The sequence below is a fragment of the Poecilia reticulata genome, chromosome 22 (genome assembly GCF_904066995.2).
Source record: "Poecilia reticulata chromosome 22, P_reticulata-male-v2, whole genome shotgun sequence".
Classification (NCBI taxonomy): Eukaryota; Metazoa; Chordata; class Actinopteri; order Cyprinodontiformes; family Poeciliidae; genus Poecilia; species Poecilia reticulata.
Window position 1 is genome coordinate 16,178,282 of NC_088851.1, and position 16,263 is coordinate 16,194,544.

General features: G+C 38.5%; 1 protein-coding gene across 1 annotated transcript in view; it reads right to left on the minus strand.

The window, feature by feature from the left end:
• Nucleotides 1-907: 907 nt before the first annotated feature.
• The window catches only part of prkd3 (protein kinase D3), a 60,127-nt gene continuing 44,771 nt past the window's right edge, over nt 908-16,263 (minus strand). The window contains exons 9-19 of the mRNA XM_008399553.3: nt 15,158-15,281; nt 14,908-14,985; nt 9,375-9,651; nt 7,631-7,683; nt 7,130-7,202; nt 6,920-7,026; nt 6,638-6,799; nt 5,058-5,156; nt 3,745-4,012; nt 2,558-2,643; nt 908-2,430 (exon numbers count right to left, since the gene is read on the minus strand). Coding sequence (XP_008397775.1) covers nt 2,257-2,430; nt 2,558-2,643; nt 3,745-4,012; nt 5,058-5,156; nt 6,638-6,799; nt 6,920-7,026; nt 7,130-7,202; nt 7,631-7,683; nt 9,375-9,651; nt 14,908-14,985; nt 15,158-15,281 — 1,501 coding nt within the window. The 3' untranslated portion in view covers nt 908-2,256. The remainder of the gene's footprint in view (nt 2,431-2,557; nt 2,644-3,744; nt 4,013-5,057; nt 5,157-6,637; nt 6,800-6,919; nt 7,027-7,129; nt 7,203-7,630; nt 7,684-9,374; nt 9,652-14,907; nt 14,986-15,157; nt 15,282-16,263) is intronic.

A 16,263-nucleotide genomic window follows, 5' to 3' on the forward strand; every position in this document is an offset into this window, starting at 1 on the left:
GTGTATTTAAATCCCACGGAGAAATAATTGACTGAGCCCACATGTACTGGCACTTCTAACAATCCGTGTTGCATTAATGTTTCTTAAGTGTTTTTGTAATCATCCCTTACTCTTTTTGGTTGATCAGAGTATATAGAATACTTGACCCTGTTTTGCGCCTGGATTGTGTATCAATGTTGCTGCTATATTGCAAGTTATATTTCTGTTGAAACACATCCAAAAAGATGTGGAAAAACATTTCTGTCCCAGGTGTTGAGCTGTGCAACTGTGAGGTCTGTTGTTAAGCCGCGAAGCTTTAATAGCATAAAGCTCTTCCTTTTTACATTTCATTTTTATGGATAAAACACAAATAAATACTTACCATAGAAAAACTTTGTTCCATAATTAAACCACAAAAAAGTTATTTTAACATTTAATTTTAGCATAAAGCAAAAAAAAAAAACTTTTATGAAAGAAGAAAAACTTTTTTTTTTTACAATTCTAGATTAATGGGAAATAAAAAGTTTCTGATTTGATAAAAAAAAAAGTTAATTGGAGTTCTAGTTTAGCTCTGTTGTAGAATGATCATGCAGAAATTCCCCAAACAATGGGTTCATTCAAAAAAATTACAGTTGGCAAACAAGGCATTTTAAACAACACTTATTGGAATCAAACAAGTATTTTTTTATATTTTTTTAATAAAGAGTGATTTCAAAGACTTCCTCCAAACCCCTCCTTCTCCTCATTACTCCTCCGTGGCGAGCAGCTGGCTCTGCTGACTCCTCGCTGTGGCGCAGCAATCGCATCCAGCTCCTCAAAATGGGCTCTACTGTCAGAAACCACAACATGAAGACTGTAACACACATAGTTCAAACTCCAGATGTTTACTGAATATTCATGATTTGATTTTCTTTAATTACGAACAAAGTGATTTTGTTTGTTTTATTTCATCAGGTAAGTACTAAAATATACAAAACACAGACACCTGCCAATCCAGTGGCAACAAAAAAAAAAAAAGGAAAGAAAAATGACAAAGAGAAACTGGAACATTCTCCCAAACCACACAAACAGAGCACAAAGTACAAAACCAGGGTATAAATTCCTGAATTTAGCTCTGATTATACCCAGTTGTATTTCTATTCTGTGGAGTTTTTTCAATTTTGCAAAACACATTGTAGAAATGCTCCCGAGAGGATAACAAACGAGGCCTCTGGAAAGTTTATTCAGATATCTACAGATGCCTGCTGAGCAGCAAGAGTCTTTTCCAGAATTTGCAAAAAAAAAAAAAAAAAGTTATAAAAGGAGAGGAAGAGGATGCACAAACATGGGAGCTTGTCTTAAACTCATCTTTGCGGTTTTCGGTTTGCACAAAGAAATTCACAATGTTGAATAAATAAAACAGTTTGGAACGACATTTGTAACCAATTTTCAGACCTTTTTTTTCTGCAGGGGAAGGTTGATCACGCTTTCACACTATTAGCTGCCACTGTCAGACCTGAAAACACTGATAATACCTGCAGCTAATTCCATATGAGCTGCAAAGACTTTCCGCTGATTGCTTCGACACTTCGCGCACACTGGAAATGTAAAAAAAATAAAAATAAAAACGTTTGCTTTCTCTAGCAGCGAATAGTGTTTCTATTCAGTTGCTATTCTTCATAGTTGAATAGTGCAATAACCTACAACAATTAGTAAAATACATGACAGAACAAACGTGTGCAGGTCATGGTTCCAGTTCATGCCGAAGGACAAAGAGCTCTGGAGAGAGCTCATTCTCAGACTGTTACTCCCTTGTGAAAGGTGCCTTTTACTCCTGATGTAAGGCTGCTTTTTGTCGTTTCCTCTCTTACATCAAGACCGCTGTTCGTAATGAAGACTCGTCAGCCCTATTACATATCAGGTTGAATTTTGGGCTTGAGTTTGTCTTGAAGAAAGCAACCAAAATCAGGCAAATCCAGGGAATGTTTAACAAATTTTACAATAAGGAAAAGAGGACAGTCCTCTTTACTGACAGTCGTTTAATGCGCTTCTGTGACACGCATCTTCGCCTCCTCATCGTGCTACAAAGTGAGTTGGGTTTTTCCCAATCTAAAAGCTCCCGATGTGAAGCCATCCACTCGGTCAGCTTTGCTCTGTTTCCACAACAAACAGTTCTGGAGGGAAAACCTGCCGCTCCAAAAGCTTTTTTTCTTTGTCTTTTCTTTTTTTTTTTTATTGCTTCCAAAAAAGTCTTCTTTCCTTCATGTGGATGCACAATGCAGTAAAGCTCATTCACCACTAGGGGTCCTCGTCCATGTCATCCAGGTTGGGAGCCATGATGAAGTGCTTGGGGTACGGGAGGTTGTGCTCGTCTGCGTACTCCTCCCAGCGTGCGTCGTCACTCTCGTGGGTGATGTAGCGCTCGCCTCGCCGCGTTTCGAAGTCCCTGAGGTCCAGCCATGTTTGGTAATCCTGGAAAACACGCTCAGATTGAAAGCTCTGTTGACGTATTGTAACCCGTCAGTCTGGCAACATTGTGACATGGTTGTTTAGGCGAAAGAATAAAAAAATAAAAAAGAAAAAAAAGAAATTTTGTCACCTGTAACCAGGGATGGCTCAGACACTTGTCCACGCTGTACCTCTTCCTCATTTTGACTTGGAGAAGATTGTTGATCAGGTCTGTGGCTGTGGCAGAGACACACATCAGACTTAGACATTTTGCAAAAGAATTCACAACTGAATATTTTCACAGCGAAACCACAAACAGAAGTGTATTTTATTAGGATTTTATGTCGAGTGGAAACAAAAGGATACTTGGGAATCAAAATTCCAATTGAGAACAGAATTTCTGGTATTAATTTAAAACCCCTAAAAAAAAAAAACATCTGGTACGTCTGCATTCAAGAAAGATCTAATTAGTAAACAGACTTGATTTGTCACAGGTGGAGATGGAAGAAACCAAGTGATGTCCAGGGCTCTTAAAATATTTTAATTTAAAAATCTCTAAATTTTTATGACTCGATCTAAGATTTTCCAGCATTTGTTATGACATAATGGGCATTTGGGTCAAAAACAATCGCTTATCCTGGTTTTATTATTATTCATTTCAATTGTTCATTACTTTTTTTCATAAATATAGACTTTTACCTTTAAGATAATATAAAAAAATATGTTAAAGAGAAAAGGTTCCATAGTCAATTTTTAATTTTCCATACTTTTTAGTATGAATCCTTTACTGTCATTTTCACAATTATGCAATGCCTTGTGATAAATGCCATCAAAAAACTTTTAAGCTTGAGGTTGTAGTGCAGTAGATGTAAAAAAATAAAATAAAATAAAAATAAATCAAAGCATTATAAATACTTTTTATAGTCACTGCACATACAATGGAATCGTGTCATATTTGATGCTAAACAAACATTTTCACACATAGTTTACAGGGTTTTGTGACCTTTACCACTTTGAGATAAAACAAAAAACCTGAGATTAGCATCATCCTGAGTTGTGAACTGTACGTGGGAGGAGTTACAGCTCGGACAGTTGAGAAGAAATGAAAGTGATTCATCTCAACCACAGACATTGAAAGTCGAGCTTTAAAGAGTTGAGCTGACCCAGACATGTAGGTGGGGAGGGATAGTTCATCTGAATTTCAGTTTGACACTAGAATACAAGTGCAACCATGCTGGCAACTATTTACAGAGGTGAAGACCAGAATAAATTAAGCTTTGGTAAATTCCAGCAGAAAGGGAGAGAGCGAAAGAACGAGACTGCTCTTTGTCTTCCTACCCTCTGCAGAGATGTCCTTCCAGGGTGTCGGGGGGTACATGAAGGCGGCGTTCTGGATCTGATCGTTAATGTCTTCGTCCTCGTTAAAAGGGAAGGTCCCGCTTAAGCTGACGTAGATGATGACTCCCACTGACCACATGTCTAAGGATCTGTTGTAGCCTTTGCTCCTCAGCACCTCTGGAGCCAGGTAGGCCGGGGTGCCAACAACCGACCGCCGGAACGACTTCTCACCAATGATGCGTGCAAAGCCAAAGTCGCACAGCTTTACCTGAAAAACGACATGCACCGTCAGCACACATATGCTGACACATATTTATCTAATTTGTGTGTATTTTAGATTTTATGGCGACATGTACTTTATCACAGAACTTCTACTGTGCATAACAGGAGGCAATAAGCACTTTCCCACATATTCAGTCTTTCTGAAGCTGTTTTAAGAGTTTTTTGGGGGGTGGGGGGTTTGGCTGCATTTTCTTTTGTTTGCAGCACAACCCATGTAGCAGTACATAGTATTCTTATATAGGACCTAACTAATGCATCATCCTCAACTTTAATGCTTCTCTTCTCAGAAAATAGCTATTTGGAAGTGTTCTTGTACTTGTTAAAAATCTATTATCAGTAAACATTATTTTTGGTATTTTCACAGTTTCATCATAAGCAATGGGAACACATTATGTCTTTGTGATGAACACTTTCTAGCTTTGTGCATGAGAATCTAATTTAAAATTCATTATTTAATGCATAAAAGATTTATAGATCATATTTAAAAGTCCACAAACCAAAAAAAACAAAACACATTCCATCCATCCATTTTCTTTACACCCTTGTCCCTTAGTGGGGTCGGGAGGTGCTGGTGCCTATCTCCAGCTAACATTCTGGGCGAGAGGCGGGGTACACCCTGGACAGGTCGCCAGTCTGTCGCAGGGCAACACAGAGACACACAGGACAAACAACCATGCACACACACACTCACACCTAGGGGCAATTTAGACAGACCAATTAACCTGACAGTCATGTTTTTGGACTGTGGGAGGAAACCGGAGTACCCAGAGAAAACCCACACATGCACAGGGAGAACATGCAAACTCCATGCAGAAAGAACCGGGCCAGGAATTGAACCCAGAACCTTCTTGCTGCAAGGCAACAGCTCTACCAACTGCACCACTGTGCAGCCCTCAAAACACATTCCTCTTCTGAAATTGAGTGACAAGGGAAAAGAAAGACCTCTGAGCTTTTTATTTTAGAAGTAAAGCAAAAATGCCACCATAAACCCAAAAAGAATAAAAAATGCAAAATATATGTATCGTTGTTACCTGTGGAAAAGGCTCTGCAGAGGCCAGTAGTACATTTTCAGGCTTCAAGTCACAGTGAACAATGTTTTTGAAGTGCAGATGCCTCAAGGCCACCAGGATCTGTTGAAAGCACAAGTTCAGTTAGCACACACACATACTCAACATAAACATAAGTTACTAACCATGTAAACTACAATTTTATCGTTTAAATACTGATAAAACTGACTGTATTTTTGTGGAAGAAAATCTGAGTCATAGGCACACAGATGCCGTTAAATATTTCCACATTGCACAGCTCATTTATATTCACCAGATCCTTGCATAAGCTCCCGCTGCACAAATTCCAGCCTGTGGATCTGCACCAAAACCACAATCCACTCGGTCCCCCAATCCCGACCCTGGCTTGAACAAAAGTCCTTCTGGCCACATCTGAGCTAGGCCCCGCTGCAGCTAATGGGGCCGTGGTTAATGGCCCTTGCTGCTGTTTGGGACCCAAAACCTAAGCAGACCCCGGGGCCCGCAGCTCCTCTAATTAGGCCACAAAGCCACTAGCACACTGCAGGCTGAAATCGGCAGCCAGGCAGGAGGCGGCGATGCCGTGTGGACCGGTGCCATATAAACACATCCCCTCCCCAATCAGGCCACCACAGCAAGAATAAACAGCAGCAGAGGGTCATCACACCCAGACACAGGGGAGAAAGTTCAAGAAGGACATGAAGGAAATTGATATAAAAACATGCAAACGCGTGTTGAGAATTGAAACTTACATAATATAAAACATGACATTAGATTTCCCTGAAACCTTTTGATTTTGTAACAATAAAAAACACAAACTGCATTTTATCTTTGATTTTCTGTGAGAGGAAACACAGTTGAGCAGAATCATGAAAGAAATATCTTACACACAAATCTAAAAACTGTGATATGCGTTTGTATTCAGGCCCACTGAAGCAATATTTTCTAGAATTATCTTCAATTTCAGCTTCGAGCTTCAGCTTCATTTAGGGTAAGAATCCCAGTTTGCGCATCTAAAGACTGAAATATTTGTCAGTTTGCTGTTGCAAAATAACTCAAGCTCAGTAAAATTGAACAGACAGTATAAGTGGTCATCACTATATACATGCCATCATGTTTCACAGATGGGTGCTGAATTCAGGGTGATGTGTAGCGTTAATTTTCCTCCACATACATTTGCTTTCAAGCAAAAAGGTTCAAATGTGGCGGCCTTGTTGGCCAAAAAAGGCCTCTGACTGAAGAATGTTGCTGTATGACAATCTCATGACTGCTGTGACATGCCAACAGCACAGAGAATTTTTCACAGGAACACGTGCTGGTTGACACCATTAGTTGTTGGCAAGCACTGCTAATCCACCTCATTTGCTTTTGCATAAAAAAACATTAAAGTTGTATTTGCAACATACAAAAAATATTAGGGTTTAAAATACTTTTATGAGCCACTGCGTGCTTTAAATATAGTCAACATTTAGCTGGTCCTTTAGACAGTTCATTGCAAATTATTAGCTAATAGGTACATAAACAAAACCAAGAGGGTGAAACTATTAGTGAGACAGTGAGAAAAACACCGTTTAAGCAGCACGAACCTGTGTGACGAGGAATTTGGTGATTCGTTCTGGTAGTTTGCTCTTCTCACTGGACAGGATCATCTCCAACATGTCTCCGTGGAGCTTCTCCATGACAACAAACACTCGCTCTGGGGTCTCAAACATGCACTCCAGGTTAACGATACCTGGATGATGCAGATTCTAAAGAAAAAGAGAAAAGAATAAAGTAATAAAAAAGCCTTGCATCAAAGGTCCCTAACATGACCCTTAAGGAAAATCCCTGTACAAATGGTCCACATTATTGATTCAATCATTTATTACCTGTAAAATGGCCACCTCATTCCTTAACTGGCTCTCCTGCTTGGTAGGAAATCTCATCTTGTCTATAACCTTGATGGCTACGTCTCTGCCACTCTTTCTGTGCTTCCCTGAAACATGAGAGTAACCACAACACAATGCAATTTATTGCCATGTTAATTTAAGCCACACCAAATATCACATGGATTTTTTTTAAAAACAAAAACAACACACCTCCATACACGATGCCAAACTGGCCTGATCCCAGCACCTCATCAGAGAATATTTGATATATCGAGGCAATATCCTGCACAGATACCATTTCCAGTTACTTAATGGCTGCATTTTACAAGTGGAACAGCCAGCTCTCAGTACTGAAACTGGAATCACCAACAATTACATCATCTATGGTTTGGCAATTTTGTTGCTTTTCCCAAATGTTTCTAGTTGTTGCCAAATATTTAACTTTCACTCAGTGCAGAAGTGGAACTGAATCGAAAACCCCATGACCCAAAAGGATGATAAAAAAAAAGGAAAACAAAGCTTCCTCATTTATGTAGAGAAGAAAAAAAAAAGCTTCCACTAAATATTTTAATAAAAGCAGCAGTTAGATACAATTTCTGCTTTAACCACAACAGCTACTTTAATAGCACACATATGCATGATTTTGCAAGCTGTGCTGGGAAATTGCGCAATTGCTTCTGGTAGAAAAGAAATTAAAGAAGCTGTACTTACCACATTCTCCTGGATCTGGCAGTTGGACACAGATATGCTGATGGACAGCTCTTCTGAAAGAGGGAAACGCATGATTTTTTTTTCTACCCAGGAGCACTTAAAACAAAATTTTCTTCTTGCATTTAGCAACAAGTGAATCATTAAATAGTTCAAATTTGCGATGCATTCCTCACAATTTAGTTTTCCCTGTTTTCTCTTCCTGTGAGCATCCTTCTGTTTTATCACAGCTGCAGGCAGTGAGGCCCACATGATGAAGCATTTTATTACACAAGAAATTGGCAAAATAAATCAATCCGGGGAGATGTGTGTGACTAAATGGCTCAAGAATGCAATGCATTTCAAATTAAGAATCAGGACTGCCACAGGGGTAAGACTAAACACAAGTCTGGAACAAAACTAAGGCAACAATTTATTTTCATTTGATGAAATAAACACAAAAAGCCACATGACTCAAAAAAGAAAACATTTTTTTCACAAATTAATCAACTTGTTCTTAATAGCAGCTCTCGATTTATATTTCTGAAATGAATTCAGTTCTACAGAGGTGTACCTCCAGGTTCAGTAATAGGGTAAAATCGTTTTACAAATTACGTTGGTCGTGTGGTTCAGAATGTTGATGAAAGCATTTGATTGTTTGCTGGTTTAACACCATTTAGCTGGTTTAGTTCATCTCACATTGGTTGCCAATGGTTTATGGTTTATGCCGTATAAAAAGATCTCTGGCTCAATATTCCATGTGCAAATAAGTCAGGAGTCAAGGTGTGTAATGAATTGGTGCACAGTAACTCTTAAACGTTAAATAGACGACATGATTTGTACCAGAAACCAGAAATAATCCACTATGAAAGACAATAAAATGCAAACGTCCAAAATAACAAATCAGAAAAAAAAACATGCATCTAGGTGTCAGACAAAATAAAATCTCATCAGTTTTTATGTTCTTTAGTCTACACAAATAAGGAAATTTAATTTGCATCTTCTTGTAAATATTGTAATATTTTAATTGGTAATATGTTTTAAGGTACCACATAAATTGAACAGATTTTTAAAAGACGTAATATAAAAACTGGTAGGAATACAACATGTTTTCATATCGTCTTGCTGGCTGTAGCCACCTTCATACCTTGTGTTGATAACAGTGACATTATACAAGAGAGCATTCCTGTAGCTCTTCACAGAGTTCGGGTGCTGTTTATCGTGTAGCGCTGAGATTCATGACAGGATGCAAACCTGACTAGAATTTTTCACTGGTTTAGTTTTATTTATCAGCAAATACCTAATTTCCCATTACTTTAGCTACCTTTATATATGTATAAAATCTGAAAATTAGATTGAATGTCAAAATGAGATCTATTTGTATAAGTCAAGATAAAGGGAATATAAAATAAAACTACAGCCTCTCTGGGGCACCGATAGTTTTAATTCAATTAAAAACTCGATCATGTGACTGATCACCCTGATTATCTCCAAACAATGACTTAACAGTCCCGCTTCCTCTTGAATACCAAATACACACAGCAGGGCATTCCCTCACCCTTAAATGTGAATATGAACAGATTTCGTTTTGGTAAACCTCAAAGTTTCAACACACATAATGTGAGTAACACACATAATTTGACACGGACAGCCCCCAACGATATGGCCCCAACAAAATCCTGCGAGCTGCTGAAACTGAAAACTCTAAAGGGGGCAGCGATGCAAGGATCAGGGTGCAAACAGAAGAGGTTGAATAGATTCTCCTTACTGTGATCTCTTCCCTGACCGGCTGCACTGGCCACACTCGGCTGGGGCGTGACGGGCATCAGGGCCTGTCGGATGGCCTTCTCCCAGCCCTGGGCCACCTCCACACCCACTCCAGAAGCGGCCAGAGCAGGGCTGTGATAGTGGCTGCTGTTGTTCTCCCCCACATAGTAGACCATGGTGGCTGTGATGATCTCAAAGCAGTGCGGGTTGCTGCCCTGCGCCAGATTACTGTAGTCTCTGAACGGTTCCACCTGGAGAATCTCAGACAGAGGGATCTCCTGCAGGAAAAGTTTGAAAGTAGGTGAAACATATTTTTATGTCCTCCATTAAGCAAGAAACACATCTAAACAGTCACGTGAACACAGTCCATCTATCCATCCATTTTCTTGCACCCTTGTCCCTTAGTGGGGTCTATTAAAAAAAATAAACTTAATTATGGGACAATTAAAGCATTAATAGAGATAAAATACTTTACTAATTTTAGTCATTTTAATCCATCAGTGTTAATCTTACCTTCCAGATAAATCACATGGCTATATTTTAAGATGGGTATGATAAAAAAAACAATGCAAGCTGATAAAGTTGAAAAACAATAGAGTTAGACAAACTCACACACTCCACAAGTCTCCACACAGTTTTGGTTCAAGCTCAAAACCTCCAACTTTCCTCTTCTCTCTCGCTGTCTTATGAGCACAAACTGAAAGGACAGTTTCGGCACAACTAAAAGTTCCCCCTTCCCCTTTAAACTCGCTGTCGAATCAAAGAGAACGAGGGAGGGCCAAACGCGGAGAAAAACACAGAGAATTTCCAGCCAATGAGGGATCACAGCGACGCACGCTGTCCCCTCCGCATGGCTCGCCACAGAGTATCAGATGAAGTGCTTGTGGTTAGCGGGGACCGGGTCACGTGAGCAGCCCCTGCGGCAGCTCGAGTGCTCTGGTTGCCTGATTACAAGGCAGGGGCCGGCCAGAGGGGCCCCATTCGAGCATGAGCTGCCGGCGTTACCGCGAGCCACCGAGATGAAGGACGAGGCAACTACCGTTGTCCCTCACCACAACTGGGGGTAACTGTGTGAGTGGGGAAGGGAGTGCAGGGGTCCAGTGTTTCAGAGTGACAGCACTAAGACAGAGAAAAGCGCCCCCACTCAACCCCACAAGAGTTTCTTCAGAGGAAGCCACAAGTACAGGGGTCTCATCTTCAAACACGGAGCCGTTATGGCTTCCAAATGGTGAAAATGGCTGCCATGCCACCACACGACCACCACTAATCAGATCGGAGGCATAAAGGAAAGCAGAGAGAGGAGGATTGTTGGCCACACACTGATGAGCAACAGGCAAGAGAAACTTAAAAAAAATAAATAAATAAATAAATAAAACAAAGTCTTTTTTCTGGTTACTGATCAAAATGACATGTTCCACTGAAAATGCATGAATTTATCTTAGATTATATATAAACAGCATAATAAGGAAATACAAAAGATTACATTTAAGACTGAAGGACACTAGAGATAACATGATACGTATTTAGAGAGTGCTGAACAGAATTAATAGATCTAACTAATAGATCTAATCAAGGAGGGTTACATTGCAAAGTTTAAGAGGGAATAGGAAAATAAATGTAATTCCGTTTTGTAAAGCATGTAGTAACTCAAAATATTACGTGAATGAATGAAGGTAGAAGTGAGGATGTTAGCTATGTATAAGTTACATGAGCATTATTTCATAGGGGTGCAGGTGAGCACTTACTAACAAGAAAAGTGAAAAAAACATCAACCGACGCAAAACTGCTGAAAAAAATACACATATTTACAATTTGCCCTTTCAATGTGGTTTATCTACATTATATTTGTGCATCATTTAATTATAAAATCACGTTGGAAAATTTCATTTTAGTACATTTTAATTGTTAAAATTTCAGCCTTGACAATAAATATCGCCATTAAACTGGATTCTAATTATTTTAAACTGAAATAAAGCATTTGTATGCCTTTTTCGGTAGATCAAAAATAAAGCTATGGACCCATGCATGTTTTTAATGAAGAAAATAAACAGGAAGTGTTAACAGATGGCTTTCAATTTGAAACAAATTCTAGACCTAAAGTAAATTGTTGCTTCCACAAAAAATTGCTCGCACATTTATGTTGTAGCTCTATTCTAAAGTGTATTAAATTAATCGCCATTTGCTCAAACTTTTTAGTTTTCTATTTTGATAGTACATTATGACAGCATAGAAACATTTTTTGAGTGTTCTGTAAGTTTATTAAAAGTAGAAAATTAATGCAAGTATTCACAGCATTTGGATGAAGCTCAAAATTGAGCTGTTTTCACTAATCATCCCTGAAGATGTTCCTGCAACGTCAGTAGAGTCCATCTGTGGTAAATTCAGTTGACTGGACATGATTTGGAAAGACTGAACTCTTTAGTGCGGATATCGGGTGTCATTTTTGGAGGAAAACCAGGCATGACTCATCACCAGACTGATACTATCCTCATAGTGAAGCATGACGGTGGCAGCATCATGCTATGGGGATGTTTTGTAACAGCAAAAACTGGCAGACTAGACAGGATAGATGGAAATATGACTACAGAAATGTACGGAGACGTCCGGGACGGAAGCCTGCTCCAGAGACTCTTGACTTCAATTTGGGGAGACGGGTCATTTTTCAGCAGAATGACAACCCAAAGCACACAGTCAAGATCTCACAGGCATGGCAAAAACCAGAGTCTAGACTTGGGTCTACTTGAACATCTTTGGAGAGATCTGCAATATGGTAGTAACATAACATGTGGACAACGTGAAGTGTTGTGAATATGTTTTGATGCACTGTTTATCACAGTCATTGGCGATGTCATTTTCTAGTAAAATTGGTAAAATTCTGGTTTACTAGGTACATCACCTAGTAAACCACAGTACATCATATATATATATATATATATATATATATATATATATATATATATATATATATATATATATATATATATATATATATATATATATATATTACGGCTGTACTGATACAGTAATCTCACAAAACGATACACAATATTCTGCTCACGATATGATATATATTGCGATATTCAGAAAATGATACAATTCAATACACTTTTGCGATTTTCTGAAAAGGTTTAGAGGGACAGAGTGATTTTGGTGACATTTTGTGACTGTTATAGAGTTGGACTGAATTAATTTAACTGAAAACAGACTAAAAGCACCAACTACACAATACCTGGCTTTGGTTGAACATGGACACAGACTCAAAGTCGACAGCTGGACAAAATGAATCAAAGAAGTGGTGAGAAAACATGTTTCATTTAATTGAAACAGTACACACTGTAGCTTACATGCCTTTGTAAAGTAAATAAAGTAACTGATAACATTCCAGCTAATATGATTGATGTACCTGGATACACATGTTTCAGAAAGGATAGAGTTGTGGGGCGAGGAGGGGGAGTATTAATTTACATAAAAGACTTATTTAACGTCAATGAGATAGTCATAGATGAGCATATATCAATAGAATCTGTATGTTTAAATGTTTGTCTTTCACCTTGTATGAATTTTCATATTGTGGTGGTGTACAATCCACCATCAAGTTGCAGCACAACTTTTTATCATAACTTAAAGGAATTGTTAACAGGATTTAGAAACAACAGTGAAGTAATCATTTTGGGGGATTTTTATATAAACTGGATGGACAAAAAATTTTAAAAAACCACTTGGAGAACTGACAGCAAAATTAGATTTTCACCAGTTAATCAATAGTCCCTCTCGTATCACTTAAAAACAGTCAAACTTTAATAGATTACATTTTTTTCAAATAAACCTGGTCGAATCATAAAATCCTATAACTTGGTGTGCGGCTTATCTGACCACAATATTACTCTCATTGCAAGAAAATTATCTCAAAATCGTTTTGTCAGTCGCTATGATACACAGAAACAGACTGTAATACAAATTCCAAGACAGGATGTACCCAAATTTTAGGCCGAATTAGCTAAAGTTAATTGGGATGATGTTTCCAGTCAGAATCAGATAAATGATTGCTGCAATACATGTATTCTTAATGTTTGTAATACTATGAATAAGTTTCTTAAAACTTATTCATAGTAAGTTTATATATATATATAAACTGTGGTTGCTGAAATAGTAAAATTCAAGAAATAGATATTTTTAAATTGCAAAGAATTTCTTTCAACTTCAGATTTCAATGAAGTTGAAATTTCAGTTTCAGACAACTGTAAAAATTATATTGTTAATGCTTCAATATTTGAGTTTCTGTACAGAAGTTTATATACATAAAATAGCCATGCATATTTTATATGAAATTGTGGATAAAATATTGATAAATCTATAGTGAAATAAAATGAGTAGAAAAATGAGTAGAATAAAACTAGACTGAACGGAACAATCTGCTGATGTAGAACAAAGACCAACATTTGTAGGGAGAAAAAAAAAGAGAGATTTGCTGCAACCCTTCAATTTGCCTGCTGAGGATTTCAAATGTAGTTGGATGCCAAGTTGATAATAAAGAACCACATAAAGTCGGCAGTAAACACACCCTGAGGAGTCTGTCCCCGCTGAGGTTTCCTCTCTGGGGCTTTAGTGGCAGAAGATGAAGGGTGTGACAGAATAATGAGGAAAGAAGGGAGAGGGATTTTTTTCTCCTTGTTTTTATTTCTTCTTTTTCAAACAGTAAGCTAAGCAAGTGAAAAACGGAGCTCTGCATAACAGCAACGTATGGAACCACCTGCTTGACACACATTCAAACTGGAAACTGTGCACCCTACGCGGCATCCTACTGCAACTTACCTCTGACCACAACTCAAAGGGGCGTCTGTGTCTCAGAGGCACACATCTCTTAGCAAACACAAAGACACATGGGGAAGTCTTTACCGTCTAGGCTGCAGTTCCCTTCCCTCAGTGTTTGGTGTGTAATTACTGCATTATTAAGCCCCTGTGGCCGAGTAATGACTAACTACTGCGCTTGCCACTGAGAGGGAAGTGTCACACAATCTCTGCACATCAAATTACAGTCACTCACTCAAAGTCAGCACTCTCTTTAAAGTCAGTTTGGAAATGCAAAATGGGGAAATCGCAAAGTCTGCAAAGTCCAAATCCTCTAAAGTTTAAAATGTCCTAAAAACTCCCACCTGCTAAGTGAGAAACAACAGCTAACAAATGACAACTGTTGAATGTGTGACCCTTAAACAGGCAAAGAACAGAAGGGGTGGTTAGGGGAAATTTCAGTGGGATGCACAGGCCCTACAGCTTTTAAACAGTTGCAACAAAACACCTCTAAAGCTGAGTCACACCACTCCCACTGGCTATGATTTACATACCTCACTACTATGAATATGATAATATAATGTGTCATACTTAAATTGTGCTTTATTTCAACCCAGAAGGCATTTATACATGTAGTTCACCAAATCAAGCAGAAATATTTTCAGAGAACAATAATTTTGCCGGATGTTTTAAGTGAAGAACAAGTTGTGTGTTTTTCCAGTAAGAAGACATGCTTTGGAGCTTACTTTATAAAACTTAGCTCCGGTGTCATTCTGGAAAAGACTCAAACTCTTGCTGTCCAGTCTCCAGTAATGTCTCTTCCGCTGTAAAAGAAGAGCAGAAAAACAAGGCGCTGAAGATACACATTTTAACAATATTACAAAAATGTGTGATTATTATTTCAGAGGTAAATTAAGCAGCTTTGGAAACTTTTATGCAGCATGGAGGAGATAACAGATGGAGTTGACTACTTTGTTTCAATGATGCTAGTCTTACCAGGTTGTCCCTGCTTGTATAGTGAACCATCCAGCCCTCCTTCACCACAGTGGAGCTCCGTCTCTTGGTGTGCTTTATAGACTGGACCACCCGCATGAGTGGGATGTTGCTGCTGGTTGAAGGACTACACAAACAAAACCATAATTCTTATACATCTCAAGTTTATTTAAATACTTTAAGTATACACACTTTAAAATGGTCATAAAAGCAATTTGTTTCACCAAAGCTTTCTCACACTTCAACTACTATACTGTTCGACATGTTACAAAAACAAACTTAAGTATATTTGTTTTTTAATTCTGCAACAGATCTACACAAGGTAGCGCATAATTTTGAGAGGACAAGGATACGTGGCTTTTAAACATTTCCACAAAAAACAAGTCTGAAGAATTGCATTTAGCATCCCTTTACACTGATAACCCAAAACGGGCATCATTCACAAGCCACCTAATTAATAAATAGAGTCCATCTGTGTCTAATTTAATTTTAGAATAAATCCAGCTGTTCCATGAACGTCCAAGAAGTGTGTTGGAGATCACAAGTAAACAGAATCATTGAGAAGGAGGAGCACAGCAGACAGATCAGGGTGAAGTTCTGGAGAAGTCTAAGGCAGAGTTTGGTTATAAAAAACTAACCATTAATCAGAGAAACAGCCAAGATGTTCATCTGTTCACACGGCAACTATTAGTTGCCGTTTATAAAGTGGAAACAGGAGACCAGTGTGCAAAAAGGTGCTCTGGTCATATGAGAGAAAATATAACAACAAACAAAACACTATATATGAGAGATAAACAACACTGCACACAACATTAAAACAGACAGTGGCTGCATCATGCTGTGGGAGTGCTTTTATTTTTAGCAAGACAACAGACCCTAAACATACAACAAAGTGGTTTAAAACAAAGGTATCGTTGTGTTAGAATGGCCTAGATCAGGGGTGGGCAACTCCAGGTCTCGAGGGCTGGTCTCCTGCAACTTTTAGGTGTGTCTCTACTTCAACACACCTGAGTAAAATAATTAGGCCATTAGCAGGACTCTGTAGAACTTGACTGCACTTAGGTGATTCAGCTGTTGGAGACATCTAAGAGTTGCAGGACACTGGCCCT